We start from the raw sequence: 16,642 nt of genomic DNA on the forward strand, positions 1-16,642 counted from the left end.
CTGCTTCAGCAGATGGCATACAATTTTGTTTTAAACTCCTGAGTATATTGAAGAATGAGCTACCTCCCTACACTGAATTTTTTGAGAAGTGTACTGTACATTATTGATCCTTAGAGGATTTCCTGCCCATCATATTCATATTCTTAAAATATTCCAGTTAAATTCTTTAAATGTTTTTAATGTCCCAAAATATACACAGTGCCTCCCCAAATTAGATTGTAGGTTTAATTGCTGTACAGTGTGCTGTGTGCACTCAAATTGGAATTTATGTTGACTGACTAGTATAATTAGATATTGCCATTGCATTTAATTTTAGAATAAAACACATTTATTTCACTTACTCTAGATTCAGGAAATAAATTGCAGTTGAAGCAATCAGATTTCTGCAGGCTTCTCTAATATGCAGTCTAAATTCATATGGTATTTCTGATGTTTCTACTAAATGCAGCAATTATTTGTGCCTAATACACGAAAGAAAGTTTTTAGTTTTTGCTTATTATTTCTGAGTGTTGTTAGGGAGTGTAAGAAGTCTTTAACATAGATGGACTTCTAGGTGTTGCTTATACCTGAGCCATGATCTGTCTTAAGAGGTCCCAGGACCAGTCTAATCATCATAGTACTGAATGAGGTGGGAGGCTGTATTAGAATTATGGGTCTCATTAAAACAAGTGGTGGTAGACCAGTATCAGTATGAACGTAATTTTTGTAGCACTGACAACATTGACTTGTTTCAGCCAGCAGGATGGGTGGGTATAGCCAAATTCTCTGATAATTTAAGTAAGCAGAAATGCAGTGAAGTTACTGTAGTGAATACCACGTACAGCTCTGGTGGTGGTACATAAAGTGTCCAATCACACTGCAGTTGTCTTCAGTTTAACATTTTAATTACACASCATGGACCCATAGCTGGCCTACTGCAGAAGGAACAGGGTATAAATCAAAAGGCATATTAAGAGATGCAGGGACAGGAAAGGAGTGCAGTATTGCACACTGCTTGAAAAGCAGTGAAATTGTTCACTTCCAGATGTTCACTGATAAATATTTAGGAAGTGAGGTGCAGTACCAAGATGTGGATAAATGTACAAAGATTAGTATCCAATAGGGCTTAAAAAGATAAACTAAACATGCAAATTTTAAAATAAATCATGCAAATGTAACCTGCCTTTGAGATCTGAAAATGATTAGTATTTGCCATGCATGAAAGGAGTGTCTGCAACTTGAAATGGATTAACTAGAGTCACTGGACTAACAGTAATTTCTGGTGACAGTGAAATGCTTTTACCATTCCAATATTTAATGCAGACAGTGCTCTAATTACGGTAACCCAGGACGAGMCTTTGTATTGAAGAAAACTCTTTGGCGGTAGGAATAAATTATGATTGTAAATTAGGGTTTCTTTCAATTACTTTTTTAAATTATTTTTTTAAGTTACTTTTTCAATAATACCCAACATACGATTTAGTAAAGCTGAATTTGAGAGTGACTGACTGATCTTCCTGCATGTTCTTGTGTACTAATATGAATATTTTATACTGTAGGGACCAGTCTAATTTGCAGTTGAGAAACTTCTTCTAGAATTTTGATCTCTACCTGAGAAAACGGAGTGGCTACCCTGAACAGGCTGTAACTACATTAAGTAGTAGAAGAGAAACATAAAATACACACCTAAAAATTGAATACTGAATAGTTTCAAGTTCTTGTTGTAATTTTCTGTAAAGTTTACTTCTGCCCTCTATGATAAATACCGCTGAGGTTGCACAGCCATGGTGACTAGGTTTTTCTTGTGAAGCAGGATAGGAGCTGACATTAATTGAGAAACAACTGTCTCCAGAAAGGCCTGCCAAGTATTTTATCATCTGCTACGGTTGCGATATTGTGTAACCATGTTTACAGTTAAGCATGGTGTTCTTTATTGACAAAACTGTAGCACATACAAAACTGGCTGAGCCTATATAGCCAGTTGCACATGAGAATATGGACTACAAATAAAAATATTCTGTAAATAGACACTTTATAGTACTTGCAAATGGTCACCTCTTTACATGGCACACTCCTACAGTGTATGTTCTCGTATGTCTTCCCTGCATTTCATGATGGGAGAAATGCCCTTTTCCCATAGGTATCCTCCTCCAAAAGAATAGATGGTCTATCAGAAACTATTCTGTGGAACTGCTTACAGGTTTTCTGAAATTCTCGTGACACAATCTTTCAAATTTAACAATTAGTCAATGAAGGCCTTTTTGAGGGTGCAACTATACAAGTARTATCTGTTAATATGGCAGTTGTCAAGGAAATGAAAATTGAATTTTCTGGCATGTTTCAAACATGGAATTGAACTACACTTCTGTCTTTGCATTAATGAACAAATCGTTCCAATATTTGTGAGATTTAATTAAGATGGGGAGCTTACAGCTTACATGGAAAGAGGGAGGCAGCTGCAGCCCACTGATTAACCCTGCACTGGTGTTTACTGTGGAAAAAAAGAACACAAAACTAGCATTCTTTGCTGTCTGTGCAATGCCTGGGCTCAGTCTTAGTTATTTATGTTTTTTTTTGGGGGGGGAGAAAAAAAAAAGGCATGAGGTAGGAACAGTAGGGCATTGGTTCAATGCCGTAAACCAAAACAAGCCTTGCAGAGAGAAGCTGGGGCTTCTTCTGTCCTGCCCTTAGCCAAAAAACATGGTGAATGCCACTTTCCATTTTTACTTCTGGAAGGCCTGTTCCTATTTTACCACAGGGACAACGCTGCTAGGTACCCCTGTTGCTGAGGTATTGCATGCCTTTGCAGTAAGGCTCGTGGCTTTAATGCTATGGCTRTAAATGACAGGAATAATAACCTTTTCACACTGATTCACTTTTATCCTTCTCTCYGCTCTGCAAGAAGGCATTAATGTCTTTTGGGTGGCCTTTTCTTCTGATAAACACTGTCTTGCTCTTAAATTTTTTGCTCTTTAACACACATTTGCTCTTTAATTTCTGTTCCTTCCCAGTGTTAGCTGGGGTTACTCTGCTTACAGAAAGCAGAGTTTACACAAAGGAACTCCCTTCTGATCCCTGCTGTGTCTGACCTGATCATTAGCAAAAAGACAGTATGGTTTTTAAACGACAGAAAGAGGAAGGACTAAGGAAGGGCTTAATATCACCTCAAGTCAAGTTCCAGAAGAGAACAGGCCATTGGTAAAGTACATAGAAGAGCCATAATCTAGCCTAGCTTTGTGAAACTGGATCGCTCTATGGCAGGTGCATCTGTTTGTTTCTCTTCAGTCAAACAAATCCCAGCCTTTGCTCTGCAAATATATTTTAACCATAAACTTTCTTTTTTTTTAAATGAAAWTTTTTTTTAAAGGATAGTCTTCTGTATATCTTATTACAGAGGTAAGTTTCTACTGGTAGTAACACAGCCAAAGTTGTTTTTTTTTCATATTTGTATTTACATAKAATTACCTTTACATGCAGATTTTGCATTAACAGCCACACCAACATGGAATAGCTGTAAACAAAAAGTTTGCTTTAGCAAACTTCCTGAAATATGAATACAGTTCCTGAATATAACTGTTAAATGAACAAAATAAAAGCAACAGTTTAATATTGCAGATAACAGAATTTTTCTTTCTCAGGAAGACTATGATCGTCTGAGACCTTTATCTTATCCTATGACCGATGTCTTCCTTATCTGCTTCTCAGTGGTAAACCCTGCTTCATTTCAAAATGTGAAGGAAGAGTGGGTACCGGAGTTAAAGGAATATGCACCTAATGTACCTTTTTTATTAGTAGGAACACAGGTATATCTGGCTCTGTTCTAGTTTATTTAAATATATATTTCAGATCACTCTATGGTGCCCTATGTCTGGGCTTGAAGCACAAGCAGCAGGACCTGAGCAGCACCTCCTTTTGGTGGAGGCTTTGGAGGAACTACTGTAATGAAAAAAACCTAGATCTGTGGTTCTCTCTAATAAGCCACCTCCGTTTTGTTAAAAGAAATGCATCGTTACATGAGTAATGTGGGAATCTTAAACAGACTATCTAGATTGGCTGCATTTCTCTGATTTTATAAAAAGTCATGAGACTACTACATAAAAATGCCTGTTCATATTAATGTGGTACTATTATATGAATATACGTTATTCATGTAATAACATGGGAGGGGTATTAGAGTTACTTTGGTCTGCAACTTTTGGTCAGATCTAGTATTCGCTGAAGCTAAGGAGCAAGGTAAAAAGTGAGATAATTTCCTCCTGCTTTTTGTGGGCTGTGAACTGGATTTCAATTACAAGGTGACCCACACTGCTATTATGTTTGTGTTAATCTTGCTGCCACTTTTGTATATATATTCTGGTATTCTGAGATAACCACAGCTAATTGAAAAGCTGAATTAGAAAATAAATGTTTACTCTTTCTGGATTAAAGAGCTAAACAGCCTGAATTTCCCAGGCTTTTAGATCAGTAAGGATCCATGTTCTGAACTGCAATATGATTCCATTTTTTATACAAGTAATACTGCATTAAATAAATAATTTTGCTTTAGAAAGAAGGTATCATATAGCCTGCAAACTTCTTTTTAAAATGAATCTAGCTATTCCATGTAACTGCAATCTTTCTTGCTAGATTGATCTTCGTGATGACCCAAAAACTCTTGCAAGACTGAATGATATGAAGGAGAAGCCTATATCTGTGGATCAAGGACAGAAATTAGCAAAAGAGGTAAACTGGATATTCCTAAATGAAACTGAGTAGCAGAGAAACACAAAACCTATTTCCAATTGAATTTTTCCTTCTTCATTGTTTTGCTCATTTCTTTTACCTGTCAACATATGAAATCTTACGATTTAWTTATATTGTTGAATAAAACAAACAAACAAGCATGCTTATGTAATAGAACCATTACTAATAGGGAGACGCTAACTTTGTGTGTGTAAACTCAGTAAAAATTACGTAAGCACAAGTTGGAAATAATTAGAATGTTGGAAGCATCTTCAGGAAATTATTTCAGAATGCTGTACAACCTTTTTAACACATTGGGTAGACTCTCTGTATCAGGACACTTAAAAGACTTATTTTTGAAACATAAATTGGTCATGTAATTCTTTTTTGCTATTTATATTAATTATCAAAAATGTCAGAGGTTTCTACTGCCAATCCAAAGAGCTGCTTTAACATGCTTCCTTCTGAAACCAAAGCAACTTAAATTGCAGATCTGTGTTTTTTGGCCAATTCTTTTTTGTTAGAGGGGAAACCATGCTGAGATGACTTTTCTAGATCACAGCCAAATACTGAAGTATAACTATAGAAATAAACTGCAGAAGATGCAGATAGATCTGAATAGCTGAAATATATTGCGATTGAAATAATTTATTTTCTTGACAGATAGGAGCCTACTGTTATGTGGAGTGTTCAGCTTTAACACAGAAAGGACTGAAGACTGTTTTTGATGAAGCTATTATAGCCATTCTAACTCCAAAGAAACACACGGTGAAGAAGAGAATAGGCTCAAGATGCATAAACTGCTGTTTGATCACGTGAGATACATTTGACAATGGCCAGGCTTACTGTGAAATTCTATCGACTTTAAATACAATGCATTAAGTACACAGCAAACTTGTTACAGGTTTGAAAACTAAAACTATGATTCTGCCTTCTACAACCAGTGAAATCCAGAGGAATAAAATCAAACTCAATGAACTTGTAATAAGAAACCACCACATCTGTTGCAAATATTTTATTCAGACTGGAAGGTATAATCTCTCAGGGTTACATAGTCTAGAGAAAGCAACAACTGCACCATGTCGAATCAGCATCCATGTGATGCTGTTGAGTGGAGATGCTTGGCCGAAATATTCAAAATGAATTTGGATAGCCTTTTGCTTTGACTATACGTTCATATATACATATATATAAATATATCTCTATAAAACTTTTGCACAGTCTGTATCGAATCTGCACAAAGAAATACCTTGTCTCTCTTTGCTCCAGTTATCTGCTTTTATATGTAAGCTGCTTCCGGTTCCAGTGTATCCACAAAGGTGCAATAATCAGACCAGCCGTATAGCCAAAGGTAGCTCCGAGGGAACAGGAAATGGGCCATACCTGAGGATAGCATACCAGATAAAAGCAGACAATAAGAAAAACATTTGTGTTTTTTTGTACTTCATGAGCACAAGTTCTCAGTGTAATCTAGATACCGGAAGACAATACAGTCTTACTGTACTTCAAAGCTTGATTTGCTTTCCTAAAAATGCCAAAAGTATAAAAATCACATATACATTATCATGAACACTAAACGCTGTTGAATAGTTTTTAAATAACGTGCATTAAAATGTAACTAGGCTTCTGGTTATTGCAGGCTTTAGTTTGATACTCCCAAAACTACTTGAACAACTTAAGTTTATATTCCCTGAAGAGTTCAGCTAGATTTACTGAAAAATCTAACTTCCTGTTCTGCTGCACGCATTTGGAAACTAAAGATCTCTTTGTAAATTCTTCTTCCAACCTTCCATGGCATTCTGAAACTGTTAGAAGTGTGTATAAATGAACTAAATTTCAAATAAGGCCATGTACTGAGATGGAAATAGAAGTTTTTTCATTTTGGTTTTGAAAAGTAGGCAAAGGGATGAATTCCTCTCTGTCTAGCAGTAAAAAGGGAATTTAAAACTTAAACGAACTATCTTGCACCCAGTTCAGCAAACACACAGTAAGCCAATTATGTTGAAGACTCCAAGAAGGATTAATTTCCTAGTATAAGGTCATACTGACTTAATACAGATGACTCACTTTCACAAAGCCTCTAGCACTGAGGCAAAGAAATAATGGGATTTCCACCATCCTACTTTTTAAATTGATACTGATTTTCAGGGAGGAGGGATCAAAAAGAACTTTTACCAGTCTGTCCTGAGATGTGGCAGACATTACTAGTCAACTAGATATTGTATTTGATGAAGTCTCAGCTCAGTTGGTGATTAAAACTGTTTACTGCAGAATAAACTGCATTCCCATCACCCCTCCTTTGCATATTTTTTTTTCAAGGACAATTTTACAGCTTCTGCTGTTCAGCACATTTTCCTGAAGCAAATATGGACTGTATTCTCCTCACCTTTGTTCCCTCCCACCCTTTTTTCCCCTCTTTTTTTAGTAAGCAGAATGTTTCCACCTTACAGTCCTTAAGGGGACTGAGAAATGCACTAGACATTAAAAAAATATTCCCATCTCAGTTTCCAGCTTTCTTCTCTATTTTCTTTTGACTTGCAGTGCATGAGTATCAAATCATGTTATTCTAAATGTTACTGTTCCTCCTTTCACTCATTTTTCTAGCTCTGATTCTCTCTCCATTATGGTTTGGAGAAGTACATTTCTTCATGTCCTTTGATCATGGGAATTTTAACTAGGAGTAACTTTTTTTTGTTGTCCTCTGTTGTTTCATCTTCACATTCCTTAACAGTTGCAGTTTTATATGTTTTTTGGAGGTCTTAAGGAGTGTAGCAAAGATGACTATAAACAAGGTGCCTTAGGTACTCTTTATTGACCTTGTTTCATTTTTCTATTTCTGGCCATTGCATTTCTGTTATTTGTTTTTGTTGCAGAATATTTTGGCTGTTGCCTTTCAAACCAAAGATTTGTTTGTTTCATTCATTTAACAGTGTCATTGTGGATCTTCTATAAAAAGCCTTGAGATATTTAAGCATGATAAGATACTGTGCATATTTAAAACTCACTTGAGTTTGTGGCCTTGGCTAAACTTAAGCTTCAGGCAGATCTTTTGAACTTTTAAATGATATGTAATCGATTTATTTCTAGTCTTTTGCAGGCCATTACATATGTCTAAAGGACAAAACAACAAAAAAGCCCCTGCAGAGATAGGATGTTTACCTTAGCTATGAAAGCTGCTCACTGAGTAACATTTAGTTGAAACATAAGTCATATTTTCCTATTCAATGGCGAAGTTAAATACCTCTTTAATAACCACAAAACTATGGACAAAAGCTTCATGACTTTTTTTCTTTTGCATCAGGTTTGCTGTCTATGACTGATCAATAATCTTTCATTAAATTTCACCTACATTAGGTGAATCTGTGGTTGCCTATCTGCTTTTCAGAAGTATAGGTTGATGTTGCTGTTTGAATCTTTTGTGTTCCTTTAGGTAATAAGTCAATATCCCTGATAATCCATAGCCCCTGTATCTTTTGGTATTTTGTGTATAGTGGCCATTATTGGTTTGATTAAAAAGATCTCCGATGATTGCTRTATTCTACATGACTGAATTACAACTTTTTATATTAACAATGCCTCTATCTGCCTTTTGAAGTGTGCAGTTCTTGCTTCTCTTTTTAAAGATCAGTGTTATCTCACAGGAGTTTGACTCTGTCACTCAACACATGACCTTCTGACCTCTGAAATCCACCCCTCACCAATGGCAGCTGACAGAGATAAGGCGCAAAGGAGAGAAATCATACAGCCTGTCTCACTGACTATAAAAGAGCCAAGAAACACCACTCATCTCTTCTAGTGGCACAGAAAAGAAAGGGTACTAGGCCAGGTACTCAGGCTTATTATATTGCTCAAATGGCCCAGAGCAGTTCAAAAGGCAGTTTAAGTGGCCTTCTGAGGCCAGCTGGCCCTCTCTAAGCACAGGAGTTAAAAGTCTGGATTTAAGAGAGTTGCTATCCTTATKCCATTTTTCCTGTAACCTGCAAGGAGGGGAAAAAATCCCCTGAAGGTAGTGGTATTTATTAGCTTTACACCTTTGATTCTTGATTACTGGAATGGCCTTCAGGCTGCATATAGCCAGATGCACCCAAGGGTGAATCTAAAGTAGTAAGTTATCAAAGGGCAGATTAAGTGGCTCTTCAGCACATCAGCTACACTGAAATAAGAGTCCTTGTGTATGCTTTTTACTCTGTAGTAAATGCAGTGCAACTTGTCCATCAATCAAAGGGGGCTGCTTTACTTTGCATTAGCTTCTGGCCTTATTTTCTGAGATCCAATCTCTCTCTGCTTAACCTTTAAAGTTGATTTTCTTATTGGTCTAGTTTTGCCCTGTTTTTCTGTATTATCTCTTAAATTTGGTTTGGCCTCCCTGACTCAGTACTAACTGCCTCTGACTAAATGATAAAAATCTAAATGGCTTCTACCCATCTGCCTACTCAAAAAGATTCCATTCCTCTTGTTTAAAGTATGCAACTCATAATCCATACCTTTCACCYTTTGAGAACTACACAGCTCAGTTTCTCCTGCTTCATGCTCCCTTCTGCCACCAAGGRAACCGACACTTTTACCCCGTCACTGATGCCATGTTTAAGCTGGGTCAGCAGCAGGGGTAAAAGGTACTAGGCAGCATCCCTAACTGCACTTTTTGGGAGTGGAAGAAGATTGTTTTTGGAAAGAAGAGTGTGTGCAGCAAGGAGGACAGGACAGAACATTCTTCAGAAAGCTTGTGAACTGCCTTGTCTATTCCAGCACCTGGAAAGCATCACCTAGCACCCTCATGGCCTGATGTGAAAACAGTCAGTTTACATGTCAAATACATGTGGAAACAGGACAATTCTAACAATACATATATGATTACTAGCAATCCGAACAGTTGCTTGGGAAAAACAAATCTTCACAGCCACGCTTAACAAGCACAAAAATTGCATTTCAAGGGACAGAGCATGGCCAGCAGTTAACGCAAAACAATCTTGACCTCTGCAATTCGCTTCAAGGAAAAATCTTCTTTGCACCTGTTTCCCCCCTACCCCCACCCCAGCCTGGCTGCAGTGATATTTAACAGGGATTTTACTAGCCTAGCTGAATAGGCACTACAGAACTGCAAAGTTTCTAATATATACTGGAACTTATTTTAAGAAAAAGGACTCCAAGCAGGAATGCCAGCCTTTAGGACACAAATGAGCTAGGCTGTCAAGTGTCCAGCTGTGAGAATGCTCAGCCTCTTGCATGGACAGCAGAGCATGCTGCAGACTCACAGCACAGTATCTAGCTCTGCAGTACTATGCATCTAAAATTCTGACTGCATGATAGGTTTGCCCTCAGTTACAAGTGTGCAACTTAAATCCCATGCAATGGGAATTGCATATACGTAGATAACGACATAAAGGCCAGATTCTTATAGGCCAAAGCTGACAGCAACACCATAATAAAGTTGTTTAACATAATATAAAGGATGCAGCTGACTGCTGGAAGTTTAATAATATAAATGCAAATATAGCAGGGCAATCTTCTGTACTTGCTTTTTAGTAAATTGGTTCCATTCTCTACATGAGTGCTCTTCTCATACTCCTGAACTGTGATTTTTTTGTGTGCGTACTCTTTCAAAAGATCCATTTCTGTCAATTAAAAAGCTATGTAAGAACTTTAATAAGTTTCATTTAAAAACTGAATAAATGAGCACAATTACTTTCCCTCCCAGTTTCTAACATGCCTTAAATTCTTGATTGTTTAATCCATAGTGTCTTAAAAATTTCACTACATGCCTTTAATCTATTTTGGTTGCATTCATGTGTTAACTGGAAGTGTCTTATCACACTGTAMAGAATGTGTGCATTGACAAGCACATGCTGAGGAGTGGAAAGTGAGAATTACAAATGCCAACCTGAAAAAACTCTAAGCTGTTTTTGTGGGTTTGTGTTCTAAAGTTATAGAAAGCATAACTAGCTTTGATCTCACCATTAAAGGTTTACATGAAGAAAACATACCATTAAATAAACAATGATAACCCCACTGAAGTGGAACAAGCTTCTACCTCTGTTTAAAAGAGCACTGGATACTACCCTGTCTACTCACATAAGACAATTTCCTTTACAGCAAAACTTTCACAGTAGAAAAGCAAATACAAGTCCAACCTGTATTAAGAGCAGCAAGGCAGGGCAAGAATTTGTAGTCCTGTTTCAGCTCCCTCAAATGACTATCCATTCTACCCAACATTCTCCACAGATGCTTTTTCAGATTACAAATATTTGAGGTATCTAGACTAATATTTACAGTCACATTGGCTAAATTACATACTAGTCAACTCACTTGTGTTAAATCAACACTACATACTATGTTTTAAGCATAAAATAGAAACATGCTTTGATTTCACTTTTACTTAATGATATGAGAACACCTTAGGCATAATATTGTTTCAAAGTCACTTTTCAATCAGTAGTAACAGCTGTTATAGATCAAAACTATACTATGGAAAAAACACACAGGAGTGTTCATGTGTGTGCATACACCACATGAACACAGGAAGATGTTTTAAGAATCTTGTATCAAAATATGCAATCAAACCAGGAACTTGACTATTTCTGAAGTTCAGTTTTTGTCAAAGAGGAATGGGATGTCTGGAGTACTAGTTCTACAGCATATAAAACATGCTGATAAAAATTTTAGTCTTTAATTATACAACCTTGTTCTGCAACTAAATTATCTCTAGCTATGCAAGGAAAGGATGTGTCACAATGCATCTAGTAACACCTAAATGATTCCATTCTGCTTCCGTGATGCAGGCACAATAGTGCTTTAAGGTGCCACTTCTCAGATTACCATGAAGCTGCAATCCTAATATTCAGTTTTTAAAAGTACAACATCAACTTGAAATAGTCAATCTGAAGTTACCTATTTTTGAATGTTCACATGACCATGGTATAAAGCAAACTTTGTTTCAGATGTCTCACAAGACTACCAGACATACAAATCTGACTCCCTAGCACTTCTTTTGAAGCACAAGTTGATTTGAATGCTACTATTTAGCAAAGCTCAACATTAGTTTGCCCAGGTTCTAACTGTTACTTTGCCTGTGTCCTGGGTAGCCTGACATGTCTACGCAGCACTACTAGTGTTAGCAGTGATCGTGTTCCACCACCTAGGTGACAGTACTTGCACAGAGGGTAAAGTTTCCCTTCACTGATTGCAGGATAGTTTTATGAGCTGCACAGCAATTAAGTAGTGTTTTGTAAAGCACCTTTAGAGAGTGAGAGCGTGTGTGTGTTCCTAAAGACTGTCAGCATCTGTAGCAAAGGAAACTATTCCCTATTTCTTTGCTAGAACTATCTTAACTAATCCTAAACCTTACATTACCATTATGGATCAGAKGGCTCTATGCAACAAGATCTGCATGCACGACTAAGTACTTTGAACAACGTCTAGGATAGCCTAATTTAAATGATCACAATTAAATCTCACAAAACTATTTTTAAAATTAAGAATTAGACAGTGACCTCAAGACATTTGTAAATCCTTATTCTAGAACTCTGACAACTGTAATAACCTGAAATGTCCTACAGAGGATGTCTTGAAAAGTAATAATGTAACCTTAATGTAGGGACTAACTTGCTTGCATTCTTATAAAGACAACTATTTCTACATCTTTACCTTTGCCTCAGATAGGTTTGCAGAATTACACCTGTAACAGCAAGAACTGCAGACTGAATAGGTCTACTTACCCTGCTTTGCATAGTTACAAAAAATCAAATTATATATAAAAAGTTACTTCTCTTTAAAGCTCCACAGAACGATGAAGAACAATCAATCATCAGGATACCAACCACCTTTCAGCAATATATTTTATATTTCTAACAAAAGTGCTTTATATTTCATTTTCATTTTGAAAAATTATTCAATGAATAGAGTATCATTTTATTTCCAAAACAATATTCTGTCCCTACTAAGTTTTATTTAGAGTAAAAGTTGTTGTATACTAAGAAACAGAATGCATTTTACATTATTATTTTTAAATGTAGACAGGCCCACTAGTTTGAATATCCCCTGTATGAAGTATATTTTTCCAAATATAAACATGGAAAATAAAAGTTTTTTCCTGAGACATCTGTTTTTATCTTGGTTTTGTTGTGTGTGTGTAATGAACCAGTTCACTTGCTTTCCATGGTTTCCTTGCTTTATGAAAAACTAAGAATGAAGTAGTATTCTGATTATAGCCATTAGCAGACCAGTTGGAACTCCTGATGATGAATTTCGTATCAAGTTCACTCCATATAATTTTGAAGTACTTTAAAGTGACAATAAATTATTGTGAAAGATGTACCAGACAAACTGAAATCTTAACTTTCTGATGTAGACACAAGTAATGGTACTATAAACATCTTAACTCCTATCTCAATCATATCCTCTCCTATATTTCAATCATGACGTAAAGGAAGGACTGCCTTGTCATTTTTTAGTTCTTCTGTGAGACTGTGGGAGAAGATTTTAGTGTCAGCTAAATACGAACAGCTAAGGACTGGCAAAAAATAAATATAATGCTTGCCTCAACTGCTTTTTTTTTTTCTTTCTCTGTTTCCCACGAAGATCCACAAAATGGTATCAGAAGAACTGTCATGTGTAGCAGTATGCTCATTCAGACAAGGGGTGCCTCACTGAGAGCGTGCGCAGTTTTATTCAATACTCTACTGAAATTCCAGCATACTCAGTACTCTCCTTTCCTTCCTTCACCTCATTGCTTAAGCACCTGCTGAACTTCAGATGTTATTGCTAACTTTTGACATTTCAGGGCCACAAAATGAGCCCAAGAGCAGCAGCAGCAACCATCTCTGGTTTACCCTGCTGTACAGTGTTTCTCCTTAACTACTGATGACCTGATTCTTGTAAACATTTTTTAGCCTTGTCTACAATACTACTTAAATAATGAATTGCCTGAAGCTGAAGATAAAAATGCAGTTGTTTTTCCATAACACATTTTGTTATACCATAAACACTAGCTGTAATAACCAACGGAAACATTTGAACCACACTTTCTGTTCTAGAGCAGAACCATTCTTATTGCAGATTTTCTTCCCTAGTTATTTTTGTTTGCAGCTAAGATTCACAAATGTGAAGAAGAAATCAATCATCAAACTTGTTCTTATATAAAAAAAAATGGTTTCCAGTCCAAAGAAAAAACTTCCATTCAAGAACCTTTTTTGGATCTGTGAAGGATAAATCCARAATTATAATCCCCAAACTCTGTTTTGGGGCTAATATGGGAAACAGCTGATGTCAAAGGCTTGACAGCCTAATGCTTTGTTCACACACATGCCTAGAAGTAATTTGGCTTTGACTGGTCTTTGCTTACTTTTATGCCAACCTGGAATATATGATCTGCATGAATTTTCAGACCTTGCTTGGAACTTAATCTCTATGTGTGTCCCTGAGGATATCAGATGGATTAGGCTCCACACAAAATAGTCCCAGCCCATCTCTTAACAAAAAAAACAAAAAAAAAAAAAAAAAAACAACCCCCCCCCCCAAAACAAAAAAAAAAACAAAGTCTTCCTCCAACTATGTTGGGTATGTACATGTATATGTAATTTTATATCCAGTTTTATATCCAGCAATTCAGGGCTCAGATCAGTCACTTAAGACAGTGATGATCTGCACTAAAGATTTTCTTCCCAAACCAGCAAAATCTGGAACAGCAGCATATTTCTGTAACAGGGCCGTTCTTATTTCCMCTGCCCTAGGCTGAAGTTGAAACATAAAGCGCTTCTCCTCTGTCATCGCTATAGTGAAAGAGTCTGCCATGAGTTTCTCTGATGGCCTGACATCAGGTAGGGAAGGGATATTTCTGTTACGGAGGTTTTGTTACTACTGCCCAAGGTTTTGCAAACAGAAACCTCTACTGACTCCCAAGATTTCCGAGACAGCAATGCAGAGCTACTACATCACAACTCAAAGGCCGAGCTGTCAGATCAATACTTAGTGGAGACAGAAAGACAGATGACTCATGTTAATTACTGCATGAAGTTGATATTTCCAGAAAAGTTGATTCACACATATCTCAGCTTGGCTGGATTGGAAAGCAGTGTTTCCTGGGCAACTATCGCAAATGCCTGACCAGGTCACATTGTCTTCTTCTGTGCTCTSGTGACCAGTATTTAAGAGATCACACTCACAAAAATACTTATCAATAGGTAATTGTCAACTTCTGAAAGTCATGAATAGGAAGCCTTTTGTTCTCTAACAAGCTGCTTTAAAGAGGTTCGTATCTGCCTTGAAGATATGTTACCATTTTGCTGCTTCACTGGGGTGCTTTGCTGAGATAATTTAAGTTGAAAAMCTGCTTTATATTTTTAAAAGTTTCTTCCTTTTTCCCCTCATACAGCTGATCTTAAAAAAAAAAATCAGCATTTAAAACTGCAGTTTTCAGAAGTTGAAGTGATAGCCTGCAAAACAGGTAAACAAGATTCTCAATGGCTCCTCTTGAGCAGCTCAGATGACAATTAAAGAATTGATCAAGCAGTTCAGATCCAAATTGGAAAGTAAAACTTCTTTCCCCACCTCAATATTTTAAACCCTCTAAGGTTAAATGTGGAGGAAAGAAATGATGAGAATGTAATGGAGAGAACACAAAAGCTCTGGATCTGGTCACAGGAAAGTTCCTTTAACGCAGAAATTGACAGTTGGAAAGCACTCCCCAGCAGACTTTGGTATCAGGAGTATTTCAGAAAGGAAGGTAGAGATGGTGAAGGAACAGGGAAAGCGAGACATACAGTTTTTGTTGCTGTCTGAATTCCCTGGAGAGCATTCATGCCCAGAAACAACCAGTGACAAGATATCTGAGGTTTCTGCAAATGCTTTGCTGRTCAGTTAATCTCTTTTTAGGGGTCTAAATATATAGAGCCCAACTTTAATCAGTCACATTTGGCTTGCATTGACTTTGAACTATTTTCAAGCAGAAAAAACTGCCAGGCCATTACCAAACGTGTGACTTCTACTTGTGAGGGAGGTAACAAATAAGTGAAACCAAAAGTGAACTGTACTTACAGCATCTGTCCTAATCTATTAATATCAGAGCTTACTGATTTTCATATTTTGCTTATACCTTTGGTGCATAAAAGGTATTGTACATTAAAGTTTTTATACACGGCTTATTAGCAAAGTCTGAGATCTTGTGCRTGTGTGCACACAGGCACGTACCTGTGTAAAAGAGAAGGAGAATGCACACGTGTGGGTGGGATTCCTTTGTCTAGGCGCAGGTGCTCAGTGCCATTTGAGATATTCAGCTATTGTGCCTGGCCCTAGCTACTGTTCTGAAAGGCCCGGGTCTCCTTTAGGGCCTGTCCCATATCCAGCAGTCCCACGTGATTTTCTTCGTTGCTTCAAACGTCACTCAATATTACATTTAGGTTACTGAGTAATGCATGTATATAGACTTAAAATTCTGTCCAATGTTTTCTGCAATTATTTACATACCCAACTTTTCAAYTCAGAAAACCAAATTCTGTACTAAGAAAAGCTGTTAGCGTAACCCATTTGCAATGAGTTACATCAAGCAAAGAGAGCGAGCGCATTTTTGGACTTCTGACATGTGAATTACTACATACAAAGCAGGAAAATGGACAACATGCCCTTGTATGTCTACGTAAATGGAAGTTTTTAATCACCATTTACACAGAGTGATTCCAAGCACAAATGACAGTGAGTGAAGGCATGTAACAAACCRTGACTGAGGTGGGAATAAACCGTTACTTCACAGAAGTGACATGGCCATTTTAATATCCTAGCTGAAAAAGTGCTTGCCTCTCATTGAGGCAAGAAAGTAAGACTTTCAGGACATGAGGCTGCATTTAATTAACTCTCTTGATTTTTAAATGACGTTCAGGAATCTCCATCAACAACGGACTAGTGCCATCAGCTCCCTTCCTCAGAAGAACACGCAAGAGAAACATCTTGCAAA

General features: G+C 37.0%; 2 protein-coding genes across 2 annotated transcripts in view; one reads left to right on the top strand and one right to left on the bottom strand.

The window, feature by feature from the left end:
• The window catches only part of RHOQ (ras homolog family member Q), a 23,432-nt gene extending 13,037 nt beyond the window's left edge, over nt 1–10,395 (top strand). Inside the window, exons 2-4 of the mRNA XM_085315875.1 lie at nt 3,618–3,782; nt 4,606–4,701; nt 5,365–10,395. Coding sequence (XP_085172001.1) covers nt 3,654–3,782; nt 4,606–4,701; nt 5,365–5,520 — 381 coding nt within the window. The 5' untranslated portion in view covers nt 3,618–3,653 and the 3' untranslated portion in view covers nt 5,521–10,395. The remainder of the gene's footprint in view (nt 1–3,617; nt 3,783–4,605; nt 4,702–5,364) is intronic.
• PIGF (phosphatidylinositol glycan anchor biosynthesis class F) overlaps nt 5,702–16,642 on the bottom strand; it is a 23,753-nt gene continuing 12,812 nt past the window's right edge. The window contains exon 5 of the mRNA XM_085315874.1: nt 5,702–6,084. Coding sequence (XP_085172000.1) covers nt 5,971–6,084 — 114 coding nt within the window. The 3' untranslated portion in view covers nt 5,702–5,970. The remainder of the gene's footprint in view (nt 6,085–16,642) is intronic.

Source organism: Rhea americana, unplaced genomic scaffold (assembly GCF_003343005.1).
Source record: "Rhea americana isolate MKP2758 unplaced genomic scaffold, rheAme1 scaffold_44, whole genome shotgun sequence".
NCBI lineage: Eukaryota > Metazoa > Chordata > Aves > Rheiformes > Rheidae > Rhea > Rhea americana.